General features: G+C 44.3%; 2 protein-coding genes across 3 annotated transcripts in view; one reads left to right on the forward strand and one right to left on the reverse strand.

The window, feature by feature from the left end:
* AGRP (agouti related neuropeptide) overlaps window positions 1-27,450 on the forward strand; it is an 81,538-nt gene that overhangs the window by 38,149 nt on the left and 15,939 nt on the right. The window lies entirely within an intron of this gene.
* LOC101446974 (small nuclear ribonucleoprotein-associated protein B-like) lies at window positions 18,596-19,311 on the reverse strand. The gene has a single exon (XM_058279853.2). The coding sequence runs from the start codon at window positions 19,309-19,311 to the stop codon at window positions 18,712-18,714; it is 600 nt and encodes a 199-aa protein (XP_058135836.1). The 3' UTR covers window positions 18,596-18,711.

Here is a 27,450-nt window from a genome sequence, read left to right on the forward strand (position 1 = left end):
AGAAGATACGTGCACTAAAATGTAATCTTCTCACATTCTAATCTTTGAAACCAGATCTTTCTTAGAGCTCAGATGAAAATAACATGAAAGAGTGTCTAGGTGAGTGACTAGGTTCTCATTACAGCCTTCCATTTATATATATATAATCATACACACACACATAATACATATATGTATTTCAAATTTTTAAAATTGTCTCTTTTTTTTGAAGATTCATAGATCACACAAAATGTTACATTAAAAAATTTAAGAGGTTCCCATATACCCCACTCCCCACCCCCCCAATCCTTCCACATCAACCTCTTGCATCAGTGTGGCACATTCATTGCATTTGATGAATACATTTTGGAGCACTGCTACACCACATGGATTATAGTTTACATTGTAGTTTACACTCTCCCCCAGTCCATTCAGTGGGTTATGGTGGGATATTATATAATGTCCTGCATCTATCCCTGCAATATCATTCAGGACAGCTCCAAGTCCCGAAAATGCCCCTATATATATATTTAATTTCACTGATGTTACACATGAGTAGTCAGAGCCAATGGCTTATGGGATGGGATTTGGGATTGGAGAGAAGTTTGAATCTTGTTTGTCTTGAAAGACTCAGGCTTCCTTCTGGTCAGGATGATGGCTGAAAAATCCTGGTTCTGAGCCACAGGAGACTTGGCTTAGGGCTAACCTGGCATGGCTCCCCCTTCCCATTCCAGTCCGGGAAGGAAGCATCTGGCTACCTGAGTGTGAAGAAAATCCAGTGCTGGGATGTGGTATGAGGAGTCATTCATTCAACAGACATTTGCCAGGTCAGCTCTGATCTCAGAACTAGGGATACAGAGGTTACCCAGACAGACAAGATTCTTGCCCCAATGAGTGGCCTAAAACATTTGATCACAAACAGGGTATCTAGGTGGTAACTACTGCTACCTTGAAATCTCTCTTCTCTTGCTCTTGGATTACTAATTGGGGGTAGGCCAGAGCACACAGGACTGACACCACAACCTGCTGACAAGCCTGCAATCTAAACTGTGCTGCTGTTGTGCTACCTTTCCTGGGCCCTTCTGAATCTCTGTCATAGATTCAACCAGCCCAAGTTGGAGGTCTCAATAATTGGTGTTGGGAAGCGGACTTGGCCCAGTGGTTAGGGCGTCTGTCTACCACATGGGAGGTCCGCGGTTCAAACCCCGGGCCTCCTTGACCCGTGTGGAGCTGGCCCATGTGCAGTGCTGATGCGTGCAAGGCACCATGCCACGCAGCGGTGTCTCCCGTGTAGGGGAGTCCCACGCGCAAGGAGTGCGCCCCGTAAGGAGAGCCGCCCAGCGCGAAGGAAAGTGCAGCCTGCCTAAGAATGGCGCTGCCCACAAGGAGAGCTGACACAACAAGATGATGCAACAAAAGAAACACAGATTCCCCTGCTGCTGACAACAACAGAAGCGGACAAAGAAGAAGACTCAGCAAATAGACTCAGAGAACAGGCAACCGGGCGGGGCGGGTGTGTGGGGGGGTGGAGAAATAAATAAATAAATCTTAAAAAAAAAATTGGTGTTTGTATGGGGCTGTCCCTAAGGTGGCCCTGGGCTATTTGTCTACCTGGACCTATCTGTATTTCTCAGATTGAGTCATGTGTCTCCATAAGCACTAGCTCTGGGCAGTGTGAATGCCTTATAGCTGCAGCTGGGAGTCTATCAGTCAAGCTGTTAATTCCAGTTTTCTAGGCGATGCATTGGGCGGGGGACCCTTTAGGTGGTTGCTCATATGAGGAAAAATAGTCACCATGTGATATGTTATGCTTCTCATCCCAAAGGGCAGATAGTTTAATAGGACCCTGAAAGTTTTAAAATGCCTTTTCTACTGCAGTGTCCATGCCTCTGTTAAAAAAAAAAAAGATCCTGGTACTTTATAGAAAGTGGTCTCCAATGCTTTACTCCTGCTCCTCCTCAAACGCTGGAGTATGCCATCCCTTGGTTGGACAAGTGTAAAATAGATCAACAAAGACCCTGGGGCCTATTGAGTACAGTGGCTTATCAGCTTACCAAGGGGCTAATTCAAGCCTGATTTGAGCCTGGGTCCCAAAACCCAGTAAAGCAACACTTGTTGAGGGAGGTCCTCTAATCTGATATTGATTGGCACTCACTGGAAAAAGAGGCCTACAAATACGAGCAGGGCGAAAAGGGCACCTCCTTATCCTGAGATACACCCAGTACTCACCTCAAATACCTTACTAGTGGGGGAGGAAACAGAAATGGAAGAGCTGTGATTTGATCCGATTGAAAATTCAAAACAAAATTTTGAATTTTGTTTGAACAAAACAAAATTCAAAACAAAACAAATGCGACAAAATGAAAAGGCTCCTATGCCTTTATGGTAGAAGCTCTGAGTTGCTCTGGCCACTGCTGAGTTATGCCACAAGGCAAGATAGCTCAACACCCCCAGATCAATAATCTGTTAAGGGACTCATCAGATTTATTGGAGTATATCTGCCTGCCCCAAGATCTCGGGATCAACTTCTAATACTCTCTCTCCTCCACTGAGTATATCATGGCCTTGGGAAAGAGCCCACCCTCCCATCACAGTAATCAACACCCACACTTTGATGAGGGGTGCCGATCATTGAGGAAAATTGCTGTGTAGTTCAGTGGGTATACCACTTTGCTGAACACCCAAATGGGTGAGAGGCTCTTACCAGCCTGGAGCAAGTTACTTTTTATTTTGAAATACTTTCACACTTATAGGACAGTTACAAAAATAATCCAAACCCCATACAGAGAACTCCAACACCTCCCTACTGTATTAGTAAGAATTCTCTAGGGAAACAGAATCAACAGGAGATATCTGTAAATAGTATGAGATTTTATAAAATTCTCTCACATGAGTCCAGGTTCTGCAGGCGGGCTGCAAACCAGGTGCTCGAATAAAGGTCTGATGAAGGTCCTTGATGAGCTCCCAGATGTTGGCTGTCCAAAGACAAGCTGGGAAATTCTCTCTGAATGCTGAAAACACTTCACCTTTTAAGGCATTCACCTGATTGGATATAATGTCACTCACTGGTGACGGCAATCTCCCTGGTTGATGTAGATGTAATCAGTCATCTATGCCATAAACTCACTGATGACTAAAGTCCATAAATATTGTGTTTGCTTGACCAAACAAATGGCACAATTACCTGGCCAAGTTGACACATTGGCCTAACCATCACACTTACCCTGTCTCCACCTCCTCCACCAATTGTAACATTTTGGAGCAAGTTCCTTTTGTCACTGATAGGAGACAATTATTCAACAGAGGAGCAATCCCCAATTATAGGGCTGCTCTGCTCTCACTCTCTAGCCAGGCAGCCGCTATCAAGCAAGTCTTAGATGGCTCTGAATTACTGTTTGCCCATGAGGAATGACCTGAAACCCAAATTTTTGCCTATCAAGGAAATAAAACACTTCCAAAGTAATTAGCCCCCATTTTAGAATTTCCTAAATGGCTGTCCGCAACGGCAGGACTCCAACCCAAAGACCCAATATACTGGAGGCATGAGACTTGGGATTCCCCAACCATCTGATTTCATATAAAACCCCCTGAGAGGGAAGCGGACTTGGCCCAATGGATAGGGTGTCCGCCTACCACATGGGAGGTCTGTGGTTCAAACCCCGGGCCTCCTTGACCCGTGTGGAGCTGGCCCACGCACAGTGCTGATGTGCGCAAGGAGTGCCCTGCCACGTAGGGGTGTCCCTGCGTAGGGGAGCCCCACACACAAGGAGAGCCACCCAGCATGAAAGAAAATTCAACCTGCCCAAGAATAGCACTGTACACACGGAGAGCTGACACAACAAGATGATGCAACAAAAAGAAACACAGATTCCCGGTGCTGCTGATAAGGATAGAAGTGGTCACAGAAGAACACACAGTGAATGGACATAGAGAGCAGACAACTGGGGGTGGGGGTGGAGGGGGGGAGAGGAGAGGAAAAAAAAAGTAAATAAATAAAAATAAATCTTTATAAATAAAATAAAACCCCTGAGAAGCTGTAAGTTCTTTTCCAGCAGGCCAACCAATGGACCCAACATCCCACTCTTCCCCCTCAGGGTATAGGGCCCACAGCTTCTTTCCCTGATCCGAGACAATGGCAGCCACCTCAACCCCCCTGGGGACTTGGCATGGATGACTGCCCCTCCACTTCCCTGGTCCCTTGTGACAGTTTGAGATTGTGTTTGTGAATCCCAAAAAAGAGAAAGATTATGTTTGTAAATTAATTTATTCCTCTGAGTGTGATACCCTTTGATTATATTGGACTCAGGTGAGGGTCCCTTGATTAGATTACCTGTTAAGATTGCTTTGAGGGTTTTCTTTGATTTGGCCACATCAGTAGGACCTGACTCAGTCCCCACCCCCTTGGTGGGTCTTACATAAAACAGAAACTCACTTGAGACAACAAATGGGAAGAGGAAGCTGTCATTTTTGATCCTGGGGCCCTGGGGAAGAGATAAACCATTCACCTGATAGTTTGCAGCTGACCTTGGGAAGAGACCAGAACAACTGAGAAGGCCCAGAAGAAACAAGCCCTATGCCAGGAGAGAGAGGAAGCCCTGGGAGACAAGTCTTGTGCCATGAGAGGAAGCCCTGGGAGACAAGTCCTGTGGCAGGAGAGAGGAAGCCCTGGGAGACAAGCCCTATGCCAGGAGAGAGAGGAAGCCCTAGGCCAGCTTGCAGCTGAAAGAGAGGAAGCCAGAGGGAAGGCTGAACCCTCTAAGAGATCAGCAACCATCTTACTTCAACATGTGGCAACTGAGTTTGGCGAGAAAGCAGCCTTGAGGAGGACTCTTAAGGGCCTTGTAACTGTAAGCTTTTATTCCAAATAAATACCCTTTACAAAAGCCAACAGAATTCTGGTACTTTGCATCTACACCCCTTTGGCAAACGAATATACCCCTCTATAGCAAATATTGGTCTCTCCATAACAAATAGACCTTTATGGCCCTAATTGATATGAATATCCAAATAACCCCCCTTCCTAGGGACCCCACCCAATTTAAAAGGAGGACATCCTATATTTTATAGGAAATGGCAAGATATAAAATAGAGGACAATTTCATCTCACTCTGACCTTCATGTCACCCAGTTTCTCCTGTGGTTATAACCTCTATGCCCAAATTGCAATACAATAGGCACACCTGTTAGTACCCCCCAAAGACTCCTTTAATAACTCTCTCATGCCTTTTGGAGTCTCTAGACCACACATGAGGACATAAATTGATTTGCGTTTCTGGTGCAGGAAACTGCCTTCCTCAACCCGCCCCTGCACACCATTAGAACATCAACTGCTGGCCACATCCTGGGCCGCTTTGGAGACAGAGGCCCTCAGTGGTCCTAAACCTGTGACCCTTTGCACCCAGTTGCTCTTACACCTTGTTTCATGGAGGCAGCACCCCCACAGGATCAGCATGGCCACAGTGACCTCCTTATTAATGTAGAAATGGTACTTATAGCATAGTGCCAGACGTGGCCTTCTGGTACATTCTTGCTGCAGGAGGAAATGGCTTTCCCTGTTAAGTCTCTTGACCAATGCTATGGTAATGGGGGAGATTACCTTTTCCTAGACCCATTAGCAACCTGGAGAGCACCTTGGGATCAACTATGTGACCAGGAAATGAGATAAATATACCTTACAAGTATCAATGCCACCATCACATTTGATGGAGCTTGCTGGAGACTTGCTTCTGTTCTCTAACAGAGACATCCCAGATCAAGAACTGGACTCAAGAACAGTGCAAATGGGTGATCATCCTAGTACTAGGCAGTCATCCTAGTACTAGAGGATATCCTGGCCAACAATCGGCCTTATCTGCACATTGTACAGACTCATGGGCTGGTGCCAGTGGTCTAGCTATCTATTTTTTTAGATTTTATTTTGTTTTATTTATTTCTCTCCTCTCCCCCCCCCACTGTCTGCTCTCTGTGTCCATTTGCTGTGTGTTTTTCTGTGTCTGCTTTCATTCTTGTCAGCGGCACCAAGAATCTGTGTCTCTTTTTTTTGCATCATCTTGTTGTCAGCTCTCCATGTGTGTTTGGTGCCACTCCTGGACAGGCTGCACTTTTTCATATGGGGTGGCTTTCCTTGCAGGGTGCACTCTTTGTGCGTGGGGCTCCCCTATGCGGGGGACACCCCTGCGTGGCATGGCACTCCTTGCACGCATCAGCACTGCGTGCAGGCCAGCTCACCACATGGGTCAGGAGGCCCTGGGTTTGAACCCTGGACCTCCTATATGGTAGGCGGATGCTCTATCAGTTGAGCCAAATCTGCTTCCTGGTCTAGCTATCTAGGTTTTGCCCTTTGAGGTAAACAATTTGGGAATTTCTTACCTCACAGATACTAAAAATATAAATCAAGGTCACACATGTCTTTGTATATATGAGGGGTTCTTTTTTTTTAAAGATTTATTTTTATTTATTTCTCTCCCCTTCCACACCCCCCTATCCCCACCCCCCATTGTCTGCTGTCTTGTGTCCATTTGCTGTGTGTTCTTTTGTATCTGCTTGCCTTCTTGGCGGCACCAGGAATCTGTGTCTCTTTTTTGTTACGTCATCTTGCTGCATTAGCTCTCTGTGTGTTCAGTGCCACTCCTGTGTGGGCTGCGCTTTTCTTGCGGGGCAGCTATCCTTGTGGGGCGCCTCCTTGCACGTGGGGCTCCTCTACATGGGGGACACCCCTGTGTGGCATGGCACTCCTTGCGTGCAGCAGCACTGCATGTGGGCCAGCTCACCACACAGGACAGGAGGCCCTGGGTTTGAACCCTGGACCTCCTATATGGTAGGCGGACACTTGAGCCACATCCACTTACCACGAGGGGTTCCTAATAAGGGGTCTGTGAGCTTAAATTGAAGTTCAAAAAACTATTATTCTTGTGGTGATATGTTGGTGTGGGTGTGATATATTTATTAAATAATACACCATATGGTGTGGACTTAGTAAGGGATCTGTGGTTTTTCACCTGACTGGCAAAAGGGTCCTTAGAACAAAAAAGTATAAGAACCACTGGATATGGAATCTCAAACTATAGAGGCTAATTTCAATGTGCAAGTAGATAAATTGGCTCAAATTTCTGAGATACATACTGGCACAATTTCAGATATGATACAACTAACCTTCATGGGTCCATGAAACATCAGGACACTGATGGGCATCTGCTTTAAAAGCTGGAAAGAATGCAAGAGACTTCTCTATCATAGCTAACATTGTCACTAACTAATGCACCTTATGTGGGAACACATACCACATGGTAATATAATTGATGAGGCATCATAACCTGGGGGGCCCATACCTACAGCCAATGGCAAATGAACTTTATAGGGTTGCTGCTTCCTGATTCGAGGGCTATTTGCCATGCTCTGACCCATGGTAGACACTTACATGGGCATAATACTTGCCTATCCCACCTGACATGGCACTGCTGAAACCACTAACAAGGCCTCACCAATACTCTTGTTATCCCTTCTGGAGTTCCAGACATTACTGACATGACTGTTCTTGGAGCTAATCCATTCCTGTGGATGTGGGACCATTTGATTGGATTGGATTCAGTTGGAGGGGCTTTGATTGGATTGCTTCAGTGAGGTGCGACCCAGGGTGTGTCTTGGGCCTCTTTCCTTTCTTTTTTAAAAAGATTTATTTTATTTATTTCTCTCCTCTCCACCCCCGCAATTGTCTGCTTTCTGTGTCCATTTGTTGTGTGTTCTTCTGTGTCTGCTTGCTCCCTCGGTGGCACTGGGAAACTGAGTTTCTTTTTTTGTTATGCCATCTTGCTGTGTCAGCTCTCCATGTGTGCAGCACCACTCTTGGGTGGGCTGCGCTTTTTTCATGCAGGGTGGCTCTACTTGCACCATGCAGGGGCATCCCTGTGTGGCATGGCCCTCCTTGCATGCGGCATGGGCCACCTCACCACATGGTCAGGAGGCCCTGGGTATCAAACCCTGGACTCTCCCATATGGTAGGTGGATATTCTATCAGTTGCGCCACGTCCACATCCCTCTTGGGCCTCTTACTGGAGTCCTTTATAAATGGAGGACTGAAAGCACAGAGACACACAGAGAGAAAGCCTCAGAGATAGAGAAAACCCTAGTGGTTGAGAGAGAGGTTCCTGAGGCTGGAGGCTAGAATCAGCAGAGCACAGAGGCACAAAAAGAGGCCACCAAGAGGGTCAAAGAGAGGAGACCCTGCGGAGAGGGGAGAGAGAGACAAAGACGTAAGCCTGAAGGAGAAGGCAGAGACTCAGACTAGCAGAACTGCCTTTGTGTCTTGCTACGTGGCAGGAGTCCAGGATCTCCAGCAGCTGACTTTCAGTGAGACAGCATATCTGCCGGTGCCTTGATTTGGACATTTTAACAACCTCAGAATTGTAAGCTTTTAACCTCATAAATTCCCATTATAAAAACCAATTCATTTCTGGTATACTGCTCCCAGTAGCTTTTAGCAAACTAAAACAGTGACCAAGGCACTCTTCTCACTTCTCAAAATAAACAATGCTGGGTTCTTGAACAAGTCACTCAACAAAACTTTCATCTGCCTTGGCATTTCTTGACACAGATGTGCTCTTTTTCTGTCAATTGCACTTAACTGTGTTCACCATCTTGGGAACCACAGGCACTGTCTTAGGCACACACAATGCCTCCCAAAAAATCACAGGGTTGATGCCTACCAAGAAATGTCTAAAAATACTCTCTGAATACAGGTAGGAAACAATTGATGCTCTGGAAGCTTTCACTGAAGGACAATGCTCCCTGGAGGCCATGGTAGCTGATAAGCATCTGGTTTAGGACTTTTATTGTTTATCCAGGGAGGGTTTATTCCTGTAAAGGGATTTCTTGCTGCATATAGATATACAACACAGGCCAGGTTATACAAATAACCCAACAAATGAGATAACTCTTATACTAAATACTATAACCAGGATATTTGAGAAAATGTCCTGGACTCCCATTGAGTGTTTTCCTGGCTTTCCTCAAGGTGATTGGATTCACATGCACCAGGAACTATTTATAATGCTCTGCGACTCAGGTACATGACTCATTAAATATACATTGTGCCAAATTAAAATTCAATTAAATGAAACATGGAACATTTCAGCCATCAGTCAAATATCAGGATGATATTGATGTGTGACGTGATTGATAGCTTTTTTGATGTGTGACGTGATTGATAGCTTTCAAGCCTCATACCTCTCTCTTCTCCTTTTTGCCCCATATCTGGTCAAACTAATGAGAAACCCAAATTTTCTTTGGTTTTGAGGGAAGTTCAAACCTGCAAACTCTGGCCCATATGGGGCCCTGGGCCCCAGCTCCACTTCCTAGTCACAGAAAACACAAAAGCTGCCCACCCTGTTTTGTTATTGAGATCTGGACTGACTTGTTCCTGCCCTGCTCTTTCTGGTGAGTAACAAGCTATTTCATAACCTCCTGGTGGATGTAGCAGCCTCTGCAGCCTATAGAGGCTGCTATATGATTTCTGTCCATATAAATTGGAAAACTCATGCAGTTCTTTAGAGTACAGTGTACTTCCTCATGGATCACACTTTGTACTTAACCTTTGGGGGCTTGTGATTTTAGTCTAGTTATAGGCCTGCAAGAATAGAGGGGTGGTGGGGGTGGATAAGGAGAAGCATTAGAAGTGTTTTGCAACCTAATTACCTCAGGGCATTCCCTTGCAGTTTCATCTGGTGAGACAGGATTAATCTCTTCAGGCAGGTTTGGATGGCAGACTCCTCAGGGCAGGATGGAGGTTGGGTGATGGTTTCTTGTGCAGGGAGGAAGTGAACTCCTTGGGTCAGGCTGGAGATTGGGTAGTACAGGCTTAAGGTTGGGTGGTTCCTGCCTCAGGGCAGGAAGATGATCTGGACTCCTTTGGGCAGACTGGAGGTTGGGTGATGCAAGCTTGACTTTGGGTGGTCTTCACAGGTTAGACCATTACAGGTTTATCTGGCAAAGTCTCAGCAGAATTTAGGGTTTCAGTGTTTCCACTGACACCATCATCAACCAATATGTCTCCATCCCAATCCTCAGGTTTCCACTCTTTTCCAATTAATGCCCTTACTTTAACAGCAGACACCCTGCAAGGTAGAAATTTTAGTTTCTATTGCAACTCTATTACCTATACAATGAGACTCTGAGTCTGGTTTTCAGAGATCTCGAGTCTGTGGCTTCACGAAACAAGATTTTCTTTCAGAGCACACATAGAAACTTTCACATCATTCATGTGGTGCTTAAGTTGCAAATTTGAAGTCTTCAGCTCATTCCTTTCTTTCGTAATTGTATCCAGCATATTTAGGAATAGCCGAGAGTGTGGGCCAGGATGTGGACCATTGACCATGAGGTGCAGCGGTGCTCAGAGATGTATTCACCAAATGCAATTAATGTCTCATGATGATAGAGGAGATTGTTGTTATGGGGGAGGAGTGGGGGGAGGGGGTAGGGAGTATATGGGGACCTCATATTTTCTGAATGTAATATTAAAAAAATAAATAAAGACAAAAAAAATCGCATATTATTGGGAAAAAAAGGAATAGCCAGTCAACACATTGTACCTTTTAACTTCACAAGATTCTGTTAAGGTGTTAAAAACACTTTCACCTTGCCTCTTTTTTTAGGGAAATGAAATACAACTTTTAAATCTTCTTCTAATTATAAGAAATTAACATTTCATATAAAATAAACAGTACAAAAAAATCTGATATTGAAGAGTGCAAGTTTCCCCATAATTCAGCCACTGAAGACAACTACTCTTAAGAGTTTGATATGTACCTTCCAGTACCTTTATCTGCATACATAATATATTTTCATTACCGAAACAAATCCAACCTTTACAAAAATACTCTGCAACTTTTTTGTCTCAATATATTTTTTCTATATAAATACATATACGTATAGATCAAACACAGTTGTTTTAACAGTTACATAGCATTTCATAGTATGGATGTATGTTTATTTAACCATTCTCCTTCTAACAGTCATTTAGGTTATTGGCATTTTTTTCACTAATACAGACTTTTTTCATAACTATCAAGGAACATATATCTCACACAGTTATAAGACTACTTCGATCAGATAAATTCCTAGAAGTGTTACTGTTAAAAGAGCATTCTGGTTTGGAGATGGCAAACTGGTGCTGATCAAGGCAACCCAGAGTTAAGTAAGTAAGACTCCAAATCCAATACACTGGCCAAGGGGCAGAACAAAGATCCTTCTAGGAAAAGAGCACTAAGGCTGACCCAGCAAAGCCCTAAGGCTCCTGACTTTCCTTGTGAAGAGATCCATACAATCACCTGAATGGAAGGGGGTCAGGTGTAGAGTGTCAGTTCTTCTGCCCTCAGGCCAGTCAGAGGTTCCCACCTGCATCCAAGCCTGGACAGCCTGACTCTGATAAGAGATTATTTTTTGGATAATGTAGTGAAATAATACTGGATTTCATAGTGAGGCCTCGAATCTGTTCATCTTCTCTAACTGTGCATATACCTTAACTTGCCTGCCATGCAGTTGGAAATGATTCCATTGTTAGATAAAAGACAGTCAGCCAGGGTAGTTTTTTCTTGGTCAACATGAGCCAAAACACAGATATTCCTGATGGTGGCAGTGTTTTTCTGGAGTTGAATCATCTTATCCAAACTATTGAGCACCATGGTTACTATTTTCCTTTGATAGCTGTACGACCTGCCTAGTGGGTCCTCAGCTCCTGGCCACACCTTTCAAGTCAGAGGTGAGACCAGCTCTGTGGCTCCGGATCGCCGGTGTGCCAGATCCTTGCCTCTTGTAAGCATGGAAGTAGTCGTATCCAGTGGTGATATTCTGTATATTTCTATTGCCAACTGTGACAGTTTGAGATTATTTTTGTGAATCCCAAAAAGAGAAAGATTATGTTTACAAATTAATCTATCCTTCTGGGTATGATACCCTTTGATTGTATTAAATTCTGTGAGGGGCCGCTGATTAAGTTTACTTGGTAAAATCAGTTTAGGGCTTCTGATTGGGCTGTGTCAGTAAAGATGTAATTCAGTTTGAGTCCTCACCCCCTTGGTGGGCTGATATAAATGGACATTCACCCAAGAAGACACATGGGAAGAGAGACAGCTCTGCCATGTTTGATCCTGGGGCCCTGGGGAGAGAAGAGCTATTCGCCTGATAGTTTGCAGCTGACCTTGGGAAGAGAGCCAAGCCTGATAAAGAAGGCCTGAAAAGAAATGAGCCCTATGCCAGGAGAGAGAGGAAGCCCTGAGAGACAAGCACTATGCCAGCCTGAAGCTGAGAAAAAGGAAGTCCAGATGGGAAGGCTGAACCATCTTGCTTCAACATGTGGCAACTAAGTTTGGTGAGGAAACAACCTTGAGTTGGACTCTTTAGAGCCTTGTAACTGTAAGCTTTTACCCCAAATAAATACCCTGTATAAAAGCCAACAGATTTTTGGTACTTTGCATCAGTTCCTCTTTGGCAGACTAATACACCAATTCATGCCATGGACTGTCAGTGGCCTCTTGATTTTTGGAAAGGGAGTCATTAGTGCCCTTGAATCTAATCAGAGTAGAGAGCCAATTGCAAAAATCCAAAAACCAATTCAGAAATCCCGTTTTTAAGATTTTGTTTCTCAAGAACCACTCCTGGTACCAAGCTATATTAGTCCGGGTTCTCTAGGGAAACAGAACTGACAGGAGATAACTGTAAATAGTCTGAGATTTTGTAAAATTGTCTCATGCAACCATGGGGATACACAAGTCCAACTTCTTCAGAGTGGGCTGCAAACCAGGAGTTCCAATGAAGGTCCTTGATGAGTTCCCAGGAGATGCTAGCTGACTAAAGTAGACATGAGAATTCTCTCTGAATGCTTGTAAGAAACGAAGATTAGTTTAGTTTTCACATAAAGGAAGAAAATATTGACTAATGTAACCTGGCAGCATACTGCTTCAGTCTCCCACTCCCGGGTTAAGCAGGAACAAAAGGAAACCAGCTTAAGCCAGTCTTATAGACAATAAAAAAAGATGCTCAAGAAAGAGCTAAGTCGGGAAACGGACTTTGGCCCAGTGGTTAGGGCGTCCGTCTACCACATGGGAGGTCCGTGGTTCAAGCCCCGGGCCTCCTTGACCCGTGTGGAGCTGGCCCATGCGCAGTGCTGATGCGCGCAAGGAGTGCTGTGCTACACAGGGGTGTCCCCCGCGTAGGGGAGCCCCACGCGCAAGGAGTGCACCCATAAGGAGAGCCGCCCAGCGCAAAGGAGGGAGCAGCCTGCCGAGGAATGGCGCCGCCCACACTTCCCGTGCCGCTGACGACAACAGAAGCGGACAAAAGAAAACAAGACGCAGCAAAAAGACACAGAAAACAGACAACCAGGGGAAGGGAGGGGAATTAAATAAATAAAGATAAATCTTTAAAAAAAAAAAAAAAAAAAAAAAAGAAAGAGCTAAGTCAATACCAATTTGGCACTAAATTCCATTCCTTATTTGGCAAAGGGGAGCGAGTAAAAACTAAAATGGTTGGAATGTGATGGGGGAAGCGGTTAATCACAAAATTTTGCGTGGGAAAGTTAGATCTTCTCGGATAGGCTGTAAATTCTTAGATACCCAATCTATGGAGAAACAGAAGAAGGGTTTGTGTGCTAGGCTTAGGGGTATAAATTGTGCCATTTTTCTTTGTTCAGGGTGCCAGCCATATTTTCTGGTTGTGCGTCCCTACTTGCAAGATTGAGAGTAAATTCTTTTCTTCTCCACAATCGGATGAGCCTTTTTTTCTTCCAGAAGAAGATTTCTTTCTAACATGCTGAAATCTCTTCCCCTTCTAAGGCCTTCAGCTGATTGGATGAGATGTCACTCGTTGCTGACACAATCTCCTTAGTTGATGGTAGATGTGTTGGAGAAAAACGGTGCTTACTGGGATGCGGAGACTGATTGACTATAGATAGCATGGTGGGGTCTGAAGAGAGACTTCAGCCCCCTCCTGGAAGTGGGGGACTTGAATTTACACAGAACTTTTCTAGGCGGGGAAATGATAGTTGGTGGGAGGGGGCCGAGGGTCCTGGTGAAGTGCAGGGGTCAACGGGAAGCCCTTAGAGGTGGAACTTTTCCTGATAGTGACTAGAAGATAGTGGGTTAGGGAGTTATGGTTTCTTGGAATGTTGCAGGAATAAAGGTTTCTTTGTTCTGTAGGAATTTTATCTCCCTCTGATATGTAGGTAGGGAAGGTTTCCATTTTCCTTTACTCCTGTCTCTGTGGTTTCTTTATTTAATCTGTGAGGGAAGCGCCCTGCCCTTGGACACGTAGGCTTATGGGGGGTGGGGTTAGCCTTTCCCTAGTGCATTTCAGGGGAGTCTGAGCTACAGCTTGTTAATTTTTGCAAACCTCTAACAAGATACATCTATGCAATCATCTCACTATTGATTAAAGTCCATGAAATGCCCTTTTATTACAATTAGCCCAGTGCTTGCTTGACCAAATAACTGGGCACTCTTACCTGGCTGATTTGATACATTAGCCTAACCATCACAGGTTGTTTGCAATTTTTAGATTTTTTTTCATGACCCCAAACAGAAACTATACCGTTAAGCAATAACTCTCTATTTTCCCTCCCTCCAGCCCCTGGTAATCTCTACTCTGCTTTCTGTCTCTATGGATTTGCTTATTCTTGCTATTTCATATAAGCGGGATCATTCAATACTTGTCTTTTTGTGTCTGGCTTATTTCACTCAACATAATGATTTCAAGGTTCATCCATGTAGTAGCATGTATCAGAACTTCATTTACTTTATTTGTTTTTTTTTTAAGATTTATTTTATTTATTTCTCTCCCCTTCCCCCCTGCCCTGCCCCAGTTGTTTGTTCTCTGTGTCCATTTGCTGCGTGTTCTTCTTTGTCCACTTCTGTTGTTGTCAGTGGCACGGGAATCTGTGTCTCTTTTTGTTGCGTCATCTTGCTGCGTCAACTCTCCGTGTGTGTGGCGCTATTCCTGGGCAGGCTGAACTTTCTTTCACACTGGGTGGCTCTCCTTACCGGGCACACTCCTTGTGCATGGAGCTCCCCTACGCAGGGGGCACCCCTGCATGGCAGGGCACTCCTTGCGTGCATTAGCACTGCGCGTGGGCCAGCTCCACATGGGTCACGGAGGCCTGGGGTTTGAATCGCGGGCCTCCCATGTGGTAGACGGACGCCCTAACCACTGGGCCAAGTCCGCTTCCCTATACTTAACTTTCTGAGTAACTGCCAAATGTCTTCCTCAGTGCTGCACCATTTTATATTCCCACCAGCAATGAATGAGTGTTTCTATTTCTCTACATCTTTTCCAAGACTTGTAATTTTCTATTTTTTAAATTGTAGCCATTCTAGTAGGTATGAAATGGTTACTTATTGTGGTTTTTATTTTTAAATTTTTTGTTTATTATTTTTAACCCCTCCCCCTCCCAATGGCTCCCTCATCTGTCTGCTCATCTTCTTTAGGAGGCACTGGGAACCAAATCTAAGACCTCCCATGTGGGAGGTGAATGCCCAACTGCTTGAGCCACTTCTGCTCCCTGCTGGTTGTGTTGTATGCTTGTTGTGGCAAACTGCTCGTTGTGGGGTCTTTCTGGTTGTGGTGTCTTGCTGGTTGCAGTATCTGTTCGTTTTGGCATCTGCTCGACTTCTTTAGGAGGTGCCAGGAAGCAGGTGCCCAATTGTTTGAGCCACATGTGCTTCCCCTTATTGTGGTTTTGATTTTCATTTACCTGATGGCTAATGATGTTGAGGATCTTTTCATGTCCTCTTTGGCCATTTGTATATCTTTTTTTGAGAAATGTCATTTCATGTCTTTTGCCCATTTTTTAATTGGGTCGTTTGTCTTTTTGTTGTTAAGTTAAAGGTTTTTCTTTATATATCCTTGATACTAAAACGTTATTATATATATGGTTTCCAAATATTTTCTCCCATTGTGTATACATTGTCATTTCACTTTCATGATTAAAGTCCTCTAAGTTACAAAAGTTTTTATTTCAATGAGGTCTCAATTTTTTCTATTTTTTTCTTTTGTTGCTTGTGCTTTGGGTGTAAAATCTAAGAACCCATTGCCTATCTCTAGGTCCTGGAGATGCTTCCCTATGTTTTCTTCTAAGAATTTTATTGTTCTGGCTCATAAGTAGGTCTTTTATCCATTCTGAGTTGATTTTTTAATATGGTGTAAGGTATGGGTCTACCTTCCTACATTTTCCAGTTTTTCCAGCACTATTTGTTGAAGAGACTGTTCTTTTCCAATTGAGTAGTCTTTGCCACTTTGTCAAAAGCCAGTTAGCCATAAAGTGAGGGTTGATTTCTGAGCTCTCAGTTCAATTCCATTGGTCTATATGTCTGTCCTTGTGCCAGTACCATAGTGTTTTGATTACTGTGGCTTTGTAATAAGTTTTAAGATTGGGAAGTGTGAGTCCTCCAACTTTGTTTTTTGTTTTTCAAAGATTTATTTATTTATTTATTTTCTCCTCTCCCCTTGCCCTGCTGTTTCTGCTGTCTGTGTTGTCTTCTCTTCTCATTTTTTCTCCTCTAGATTCCTTGGGATTCAATCCTAGAGACCTCTGATGGGGAGAGGTTCCCTATCAATTGTGCCACCTCACTTCCTGGTTTCTGATGTGCTTCACCTTGACTTTCCCCTTGTCTCTCTTTTGATGCGTCATCATCTTGCTCTGTGACTCACTTGTGCGGGCCACTGGCTCACCACGCAGGCACTCACATGGGTACTCGTGCAGGCACTGGCTTACCACGTGGACACTTGTGTGAGCACTGGCTTGACATATGGGCATGCTTTCTCTACTTCTTTTTCACTAGGAGGCCCCATGAATCGAACCCAGGTCCTCCTATATGGTAGGCAGAAGCTCTATCACTTGAGCCACATCTGCTCCCTCTCCAACTTTGTTTTTCTTTTTGAAGATGGCTTTGGCTATTTTGGTCCCCTAACCCTTCTATACACATTTTTTTTTCCTCCAAATTTCAGTATCCGTAAATAAAGTTTTATTGGCACAGAGCCATGCCCATTTGTTTGGAATCATTTGATTATTGTATTTTCCTTTTTTGCAAAGAAGGTTGTTGGAATTTTGATTGGGATTGCATTGAATCTGTACATTTCTTTGGGTAGAACTGACAGCTTAACAATGTTAAGTCTGCGAATCCATGAACATGGAATGTCCTCATATGTATTTAAGTCTTCTTTGATTTATTTTAGCAGCATTGTCAAATCACTTCTGCTTCAATTGAGATCATTATGTGCTTTTTTCCTTCTTTCTGTTAATGTGGTGTATTACATTAATTGGTTTTCTTATATTGAACTACCTTTGCATACTTGGGATAAATCCCACTTGATTGTGATGCATAATTCTTTTAATGTGCTGTTGGATTCAGTTTGGTAATGTTTGGTTCAGGATTTTTGCCTTTATAATAAAAAGAGATATTGATTTGTAATTTTCTTGTGGTATCTTTATTTGGCATTGGTATGAAGGTGATGTTGACCTCTGTGGAGCTGGCCCACACACAGTGCTGATGTGCGCAAGGAGTGCCATGCCACGCAGGGGTATCCCCCCTGTAAGGGAGCCCCACGTGCAAGGAGTGCGCCCCGTAAGGAGAGCTGCCCAGCGTGAAAGAAAGTTCAGTCTGCCCAGAAATGGCGCCACACACACGGAGAGCTGACACAACAAGATGATGCAACGAAAAGAAACACAGATTCCTGTGCTGCTGACAACAACAGAAGCAGACAAAGAAGAACACACAGCAAATAGAACAGAGAACAGACAACCGGGGTGGAGGTGGGAAGGAGAGAGAAATAAATAAAATTAAAAATAAATCTTAATAAAGCATAAATCCATCCAAAGTGTATAATCAGTGGTATTTGGTGTATTCCTCACTTTAGTCATTATTAGAGCATTTTCATTATTCCAGTAATAATAATAATAAACAAAAAAACCTCATCAGGGAAGTAGACTTGGCCCAATGGATAGGGCGTCTGCCTACCACATGGGAGGTCCACGGTTCAAACCCTGGGCCTCCTTGACCCATATGGAGCTGGCCCATTCACAGTGCTGATGCGTGGAGAGTGCATAGGGGAGCCCCACGTGCAAGGAGTGTGCCCCGTAAGGAGAGCCACCCAGTGCGAAAGATAGTACAGCCTGTCCAAGAATGGTGCCACACACACACAGAGCTGACACAACAAGATGATGTAACAAAAAGAAACACAGATTCCCATGCTGCTGATAAGGATAGAAGCGGTCACAGAAGAACACACAGCGAATGGACACAGAGAGCAGACAACTGGGGTGGGGGGAGGGGAGAGAAATTAAAAAAAAATCTTAAAAACAAAACAAAACCAAACCTCATCACCTCTCAATCTCACTATGCTTCCTCTGCTGTAGATAGCTGCTATTCTGTTTCCATCACTCTAGTTTATTTGTGTTTAAATTTAAAAAAAAACAATCGTATGTGCAAATTACCCATATTCATATTTCACATGAGTTTCTCTGTTATATAGTTTCATAGTACATTTTTGAGCTTTCCTTCTAGTAATATACATGTCCTTAGACTTTACCTTTTTTTCTTTTATTTTTTTGCAAACAGGGAGCTTCTCAGGGAGCTGAGGAGGGCCAAGATGAGTCTAGGGCCTTGGTAGGCGCATTCCCGGGGGAGGGGGCCCCCGCATAACCCGGGGAGGGGGCCGCATTCCTGGAGGGGGCACGCCCATTGGAGTTCCTCATCCAGGGGGAGTCCCCACTGGGGGACCCATGGAAGGCCCCATTCCAGGAGGTGGGCCCATCATGCCTGGAGGGGGTGCTCCTCGGCCCATAGGTGGGGGAGGACCCCCATAGCCTGGTGTATACTGGGTTGGGGCTCCTGTAATACCGGCTGTGGCAGCAGCAGCAGTGGCTGAACCACTGCTTCTTCCCTGTGGTGTCATTACCTGTTGGGATGGCCCACAAACCCCACGGACTGGCCCTGCAAATCCTGCAGGATCCTGGGGCCTGGGAACACCAGCTGGGATACCTCTGCCAGCTGCTCTACCAATCCCTGGGCCTCCAGCAGCTCTGGCAAGTGGCACTTGGGCAATGCCAGTATCTCTGGGAAGAGGTCCCTCTATTGTCACTGAGAACAGGTTCTCCCTTCGCAGGAGCACCAGTCCAAGGACACACTTCTCTTCCTTTTCTGCTTGATTTGAGTTCTTTGGCTTGATCTTTCTGTACTCATCACAGTCACAGAGGATCAAGGTGCTAATGAAGATACGGCCATCTTGCAGAATGCACCTCATTCTGTAGTTAATGTGCTGCAGCATCTTGCTGCTCTTGCCAATAGTCATGGCTGTTCCGATGGCTCCGATTTCCATCGGATTAGACTCTCCAGCGGCCTAGACCCTTGCTGGCAATCCCATTCCCCCCACCACTACCAGAAATGCAGCTGTCAGTAAAAATTGACTCTCCCTTTCAACCACTGTCATATAATAGCAGTGCTAGTTACAAACACTATGATGTGCTTTCACCATTTCTTCCAAAGATTTACAAATGACCTTTTTTACCAATTCTGCACAGATTAACCCTCAGCTTGCTATTCTCTACCCTCATTCTATTTTCTGATGACCTATATTCTAATTATTAATTCCATTAATTTACACAATATATTTAGTTCATTATAGCACAATCATACAGTATTTGTCCTTTTGTGTCCAATTTGCTTCATTCAACATAATGTCCTCTAGGTTCATCCGTGTTGTCGTATGCTTCATGACTTCATTTTTTTTTACACCTGCATGCTATTCCATTGTGTGTATACACCATAATTTGTTTATCCATTAGTCAGTTGATGGACACCGGGTTGTTTTCATCTTTGACCTCTTAACAATGTCAAATGGTATTTTATCAAGAAAGGATGCCATCTTAATGATATTGATACATTATTATCATCATACATTATTTAGTCTTCTAGTCTGTGAACATGGAAGGTCCTTCCATTTATTTAAGTCTTCCTTGGTTTCTTTTAGAAATGTTTTGTAGTTTTCTGAATATAGATCCTTTATATTTTGGTTAAGTTTATTCCTAAATATTTGATTCTTTTGGCTGCTATTATAAATGGATTTTTTTTCTGGTTTCCTCCTCAGATTGTGCATCAGTAGTGTATAGAAATAATTTTTTTTTATTAATCTTGTATCCTGCCACTTTGATGAACTTATCTATTAGTTCTACTAGCTTTTTTGTGAAATTTTCAGGATTTTTTAGAGGTAGGATCATATCATCAGCAAATAGTGAAATTTGTGCTTCTTCCTTTCCTATATGGGTGTCTTTTATTTATTTATCTAGTCTAATTGTTTTAGCTAGAACTTCTAGCACAATATTGAATAACAGTGGTGACAGTGGGCATCTTTGTCTTACTCCCGATCTCAGGAGGAAAGCTTTCACCATTGAGTACAATGCTAGTTGTAGGTTTTTCATATATGCACTTTACCATATTGAGAAAGCTTCCTTCTATTCCTATCTCTTGGAGTGTTTCTATCAAGAAATGATGCTATATTTTGTCAAACACCTTTTTCTGCACCAATGGAGAGGATACAGAAAAGAGAAGATGTGATTTTTGTTCTTCAATTTATTAATGTGGTTATTACAGTAATGGATTTTTTTTTTGTTGAGCCACCCTTGTATACCTGGGCTAAAACCCACTTGATTGTGGTGTAAAATTCTTTTAATGTGCTTTGGATTCAGTTTGCAAGTATTTTGTTGAAGGTTTTAACATCTATATTTATTAGGGATATTGGCCTGTAATTTTTCTATTTTCATAGTATTTTTTATCTCCTTTTGGTATTAGGGTGATGTTGGCTTCATAAAATGAGTCTGGTAGCATTCTTTCCTGCTCAACTGTTTTGAAGCACTTGAGCAAGATTGGTATTAGATTGTTTTTTTAATTTTTTAAAAGATTTATTTTATTTATTCTCCCACCTTGTTGTTTGCACTCCCTGTCTGCTCTCTGTGTCCATTTGCTGTGTCTGTTCATCTTCTCTTTAGGATGCACTGGGAACTGAACCTGGGACCTCTCACGTGGGAGAGAGGTGCTCAATCGCCTGAGCCACCTCCACTCCCTACTTTGTCTCTCTCGTTGTGATTCCTCTTTGTGTCTCTCGTTGCTTCATCTTGTTGCATCAGTTCACTGTGCCAGCCCATCACACCAGCTTGCTGCCTTGCTTGTCTTCTCCAGGAGGCACCAGGAACTGAACCCAGGGCCTCCCAAGTGGTAGGTGGGAGTCCAATCACTTGAGTCACATCCACTTCCCAGATTGTTTTTGTTTTGTTTTGTTTTTTACAAAACTAATTTTAATACTTTGGGGTGAACCCACAGGAATAAAAAACACTGGGAAGGGGTAAACCCCTCACACCCAGGAGTGGTCCAGGGGGAGAGAGGCTACCTGAGGGGAAGGAAGCACAAGAGTGACCTGCTGCAGACTCAGGGCAAGGGAATGCCATCGATGTTGGGACCTGTGAGCACTATAGGAGGAAATGTGATGGTGGTGGGACTGGCTGCAGGCACACAGGCGGAGGGCAAGAGGGTTGGACACGAAGCCACAAAGCTACTTGGGTTCCTTCTTCTCGTCTGCCTTTTTCTGCTTCTGCTGCATGATCTCCGAGTCCCTCTGCTTGCGAGCAGCTGCAGAAAGCCCATCATCTCCACACTTTTCCTTAACCCAGTCACTCTGCTTTTTCATATTCTTCTGGCGGGCGAGCTCGCGCTGGTTACCATGCCAGCAGCGGCTCTGGTCCGCCTCCGCTCCATCCTCTCGTTCAGTCCAACATTCTTCCCAGATTGTCTTTGAATGATTGGTAGAATTCACCTGTGAAGCCATCTGGTCCTGGGATTTTCATCTTTGAGAAGTTTTAAATTACTGTTTCAATCTCTTTTACTTGTGATTGGTCTGTTGAGGTCTTCTATTTCTTCTAGGGTCGGTGTAGATTGTTGGTTTGATTCTAGTGCTGCAGCAAAGCCAGGAGTTCTGAACCGCAGAAAGACCCAAACTGCCTCTCAGGAGAAGTGGAGGAGCAGATTTATATGTGGGCCCAGAGGAGAGTTAATCTCCAAATACTGAACCCTGTTTTTCCATTTTCATAGGTTTATATAGGATTTCAGGTGGGATCAGCATAACTTTTGTTCATTGGCTAACGTGTTGCTAGGCGAAATTTTGCAAGCAGGGGAGTTACAGAGGCAGAATGCAGCTGCAAGGTTGTGGGCTGATTTACAGAAGCAGCGAGGGGGGAAGTCACTTGTTTGATATCATCCTACTAGGCCATGTTTTCACAGGCTGATTTACAGAAACAGGGGACAGGAGTTATTTATTTGGTATTCTCCTGCAAGGCCATGCCCTCATAGGCCGATACACATAAGAGGGGGCAGGAGTGACTTGTTAGATATTTTTGCAAGGTTATGCTTTTTATTCCTCAACAATCCCCCCTTTGATGCCCCTATATACTTTTTATAGGGTGTCACTCATGCTAAGTGGAAAAACAACTTAAGGTAGTAAAGCATTTTACAAGACACAAGTACACTATTAAGGTTAGTGTCCAGTTTTTGGGAGCTGTAGCTGCCAGTCCAGTCCCAAACAGCAAGCTGAGCAGTCCAAAGAGGAGTAGGAACCAAAGAAAATGGGAGCCCATCTAGTTAGGTGATGGCGATTCTTAGTGGCTCTGGGCAATTTGGATTTTCAAGGGACAGTCAAGTGTGGGGTGAGCTGTCCAGTTGTTTTGTTTCTTGTTGGAGTGTGCCCTTTTAACTCTAGTATGATGACTCCAAGGGCCAATACCTGAAACTTTGAGAGCAGTTGGGGTTACAAGGATAACAATATGTGGGCCCATCCAGGTAGGTTGGAGGGGCTCTTTTTCAGTTTTTGTGATACATACTATCAAATAATTACAACCATGATTAACAACATTGTACTTCCGTTTAATATTATGCTGAAACATTCGTAGATTTCTGGGAATTTCATATACTCTTTAAGTATTCATATGAACTTTTTACTTATACAACTTTAACAGAGGGTTAAATAATTTTTAAAATTTTATAACACTTTTAAACAGTTTCCATTCAATTTATAACATATTAAAGGAAAAGAATAAATCTTTTGCAATAGTTTTAAATGAAAAGATATTTTTCAGGATCTGATTTTGAGAAAGCAGGTTTGAACATTATGTTCCTCAAAAAGAGATGAGACTTGTTTTTTTTTTTTTTTTAGAAAACCAAGGAAATGATAAGATTAAAGTATAAGAAGCTATTTTGATACAATAAACTTTTTTGGTATGCTGATTATTCAGGAGAAAAAGTCTTATGAACTTTTACCAAAACAGACTAAAGACTTGAGAAATTTTGTTACACTAAGAGAGAAAGAACAAAATTTTAACTTTGCATCAGTATACTATTTGATACTAAAGCTTTTAAAATTTTATAGATAGACCCATAAAATTTTACTTAACTTTAACTATAAAAAATCCCTTTTTTACAAACCTTCTGTACTTTCTGTATTCATTCAGGTTTTGTTCAATATTTTACTCTTTTTTAATAACCATTTATTTTAGGACAAAATTATTTTCTGTTTCTGTAATAATAAAAACACATTCTATACACCCTACATACATAAGTTACCAAAATGATTTTGGAAACTGTTTCCAAGCAAATCTCTTACAACATATAATTATCATTAAAACTAAGTAAACTTGTCAAAATAATTCAGTTTGGTTATATGCAATTATAACTTTAAAAAAATTTTAAATACCTAGTGGCATGCAATACTAGTAACAGTCTTTTAGAAATAAGTTGGCGGGGGGGGGGCTGGCTGCCAACAAGTTTTCCTGTTATAAAATTACTTTTTTTTTTTTTTTAACCCAAATTAGGTTTCCTAATGGGATGGAATCCCAAGACAGGACATTTTTGTGTATTTGGGCTAGGGTTTTTTCCAACTGCTGGAGGATGGAATCCTGACTAGTTTCTCTTAGGAGTCAGATTTTCCTTGAAGGTTTGAATAATTGGGGGTGGTTGTTTAAACAGAACTTTAAAAGATGAAAAGGCTGAGGTCTAGGGGTGCAGTTTGATTTCATGAAGGGCTAATGGGAATAGATTTACTCATGGGAGGCCAGTTTAAAAATTTTTTTTTATTTTTACAGAACTCAGCTAGGGTGGTTTTGAGGGTTTGATTTATGCATTTTACTTTTCCTGAGCTTTGGGGCCTATATGCTGTGTGGAGTTTTTACTTAATTCCAAATATTTTGCTAGTTCTTGGGCAACGACTAACAGGAGAGCTGGGCTATTGTTGCTGTTTATGGATAAATGTATCCCGTGCTGGGGAATTATTTTTTTCAGGGCAAAGCTTTAGTTATTTTTCTTGTTTTTCAGTGTAGGTGGGAAAGGTCTTGACCCAGCCCAAGGAGGTGCACATTATTACTAATAAGCACCTATACCTTTGACCCGGTTTCACTTCTGCAAAGTCTGTTGTTAAGTTTTTAAAAGGGGCAGTTCCTGTGTGTTGTATGTGGCCGCGGCTGGGGATCCTGGGAAGGGTTGCTCTCAGCATAGGTTTGGCACCGGCTCCCAACAGTGGTGCAGAGCGAGGTCATCCGGGCAATGTAGCAATATTTTCTGAGCAGGGCCTTTAAAGCAGTTTTTTTTTTAAGTGGGTGAGCTGGTGGTATTGTTGGACAAGGGTGTAGGCGGCCCCCTCTGGGCTGAAGACCCGGCCATCTGGGAGTAGCCAGCCCCCTCTGGGGTCTGGTGTCCCTCCTGTTCCTTGCCCACTCCTGCTACCCCGGGTACAGTTCAGCCTTTTAATGCATTGTTTTAAAAGGGGCAGGTGAGGCACCAGTGGTGGGGCTGCAGCTCGAGGGCCCTCTTGGTTGCCTGTCGAGCTGCCCCATCGGCCAGTGCATTTTCCCCAGCAACTGCATCCTTTTTTTTGATGCTCCTGACAGTGCATGACGGCAACCTTGCTTGGCCTCCAGACCATTTTCAGCAGTTGAAGATTTTTCTTTTTTCCCCCTGCAGTTAGGAGTCCCCTCTCCTTATAAATTGCTCCATGGATATGTACAGCAGTGAATGCATATTCAGAGTTAGTGCAAATGTTCACCGTTTGCCCAGTGACCAGTTGTAGGGTTTGAATCAGTGCCCAGAGTTCTGCTTGCTGTGCAGACCCCGCCCCCCTCCCCCCAGGTAGGGGAGCCGCCTTCACTGCTTATGTAGCTGCAGCGATTGCGCACTTAGTAAGCCTCTTCTCATTTCTGACAAAACTGCTGCTCTTTGTGAACAGGGTTTGATCTGGGCAAGGAAGTGGTCCATCCTGGAGGCCGGGGCGGCCGGTACACAACTTCTTGTCACTTTTGCGCAGTTGCACCCAGGAGTTCCTCTTTTGGTTGGCAGGAAAGTGGCAGGATTTAGGAAAAGAGGTGTTGAGGGGGTTGTTTTTGTTTTTGTTTTAAGCTCTGCGGGAGCTGAGTCCAAGTTAATTGAGTCCTTTAAATCCAGCACATAAACCAGGCGGCCCCAGGCGGTACTGGCAGCAGCTGAGGGTTTCAGGGTGAAGTGTTCCCCCTTTTTGGGGTGGTCTTTTTCGATTGGTTGGTTCTGGATTATTAAGGCTGCTGCTAACAGGGAGACCTGATGTTTCATTTGCTTTTTATTTTCTCCGCAGCAGTTTTGTTTGATGTCCGGTGCCGCCTGGATGACGAAAGCTGCGTTGACCATTCTCTGGCTTTCTGGGGCTTCTGGTTCGAAGGGGATGTAAATTTTGAAGGTTTCGTAAAGTTGCTTATAAAAACTTTCCAGAGATTTTTCAGGCTTTTGAGTGACAGGGCCGTTCTGGACCTGTTCGTGGGCGCCTCGCTCCTTCCCACACCCTCTGAAGAGGGCTCTTCTTGATACCGCTGAGGGGCAGCCGCCCCTGATCTGTGTTAAAGTCCCAGGCCAGCTGGGCTTCCGGTGCCACCTCTTGGGTCCATTCCTGTGGCTCCAAGACACCTGCCGGGCCTGTTCTCACAGCCACTTTCTGGCCTCCGTGAGGATCTGGCGTCTCTCCTCGGTATTGAACAGCATTAGGAGTTGGCGGCAATCAGCCCAAGTGGGGCGGTGGGTTTGGAAAATGGACTCCAGGAGGTCGATAAGAGCCTGAGGTTTTTCTGAATGTGAAGGGTGTGGTGCTTCCAGTTTAAAGGATCTGCAATTGTGAGAGGCTGATAAAACAGGACTGGCCTTCAGGGTTGGGCAGTCCCGTCTGCACAGATCTGGGCTGGGCTCTGTGACTCATGGACAGGCATCTAAAGTGCAGGCTGTGTGGACCGAAGTCTTCTTGCCAAAGGGGTCTCCGGATCCCCCTCAGGGGAGGCTGATGGCCCTGGGAGACTGAAGGTGGAGGAGTCTCTGGGAGATCTGCCTGCGGAGGCTCCGGGTCCGGTAGATGCCCTGGAACGACTGGAACATACGGTGGGGTAAAGTGCCTTCCTCCGGAGGTCCTTGTAGAATAATAGGCTTTCAAGGTCTGGCCATCTGAGCTACTCGGACCCTGCTCTGACCCTTCCTTCAACACAGAATTGAACCTAAATGGGGCAGGGTTTGTGCAATTTTTAACCAGGAATTGATAGAGGGAAACTGATCAGGATGGCCGTGGGCTTCAGTGACTGCCTGCCAAACTGCATGAACCTTGGTTACATTTAAGGTTCCTTCTGAGGCCCAGTCTACACCAAACGTGAGCCACTCCAACTCCCACAAGGTCTGGAGAGTTCCGGGGGATATACGGATGCTATAATCTCTGGAAAAACCTTTCTTGAAGTTTTATAACATACACTGTAAGACTGTGTGTTTGGACTGTGACGATCCCATCCCTGAACCGGTGTTGCACGACAAAGGAGGGGGACCCCTCACAAGGCCACTCAGATGCCCACCTGTTCAAGTTTCTCTCGAGAAATTAGGCTTGTCTTGTAGAGTTAGCCGTTATGCCATATGACGTAGCCACGGAGTGCAGGTTGGGGCCCACTCGGACTCTGTAGCGCAGGCCCTGGAGCCACAAACTGGATCAGCAGAGGCAAGCCTCTGCTCACTCAATCACTCAGAGGTTACACAGTCCCACCCAAGGGACTGCCCTATCCTGGAATCTCAAATCTCGAGATTTTGGGAGGGGATCAGTCTCCCCTTCCGTCTGGAGACGGGCCTGACTGGGACTCAGAACCCTGGGGCTTTACCTTTCTGATGTTTCCTGATGTTCAATCCACCTCTCCACCGGAGTCAGGCCAGGATGGAGGAAGCAGCCCACAGGGATCCTTTCCCTAAAGAAGGCCCTGTCAAGGGGACAGGTGGCGTCGCCTTGTTTGTGTGGAGATCTCTGCCAGCCGCGCCCGCCAGTCCTAAAGCCAAGGCTGAAAGGGCCAGCTCGGCTGGATTTCCCGGTCAGGGAACCAAATGTTGCAGCAAAGCCAGGAGTTCTGAACCA

Source organism: Dasypus novemcinctus, chromosome 18 (assembly GCF_030445035.2).
Source record: "Dasypus novemcinctus isolate mDasNov1 chromosome 18, mDasNov1.1.hap2, whole genome shotgun sequence".
NCBI classification, from domain to species: domain Eukaryota; kingdom Metazoa; phylum Chordata; class Mammalia; order Cingulata; family Dasypodidae; genus Dasypus; species Dasypus novemcinctus.

Excerpts from the sequence above, each read along its gene's own strand:
- LOC101446974 (XM_058279853.2), bottom strand. The coding sequence starts at position 19,311 with ATGACTATTGGCAAGAGCAGCAAGATGCTGCAGCACATTAACTACAGA.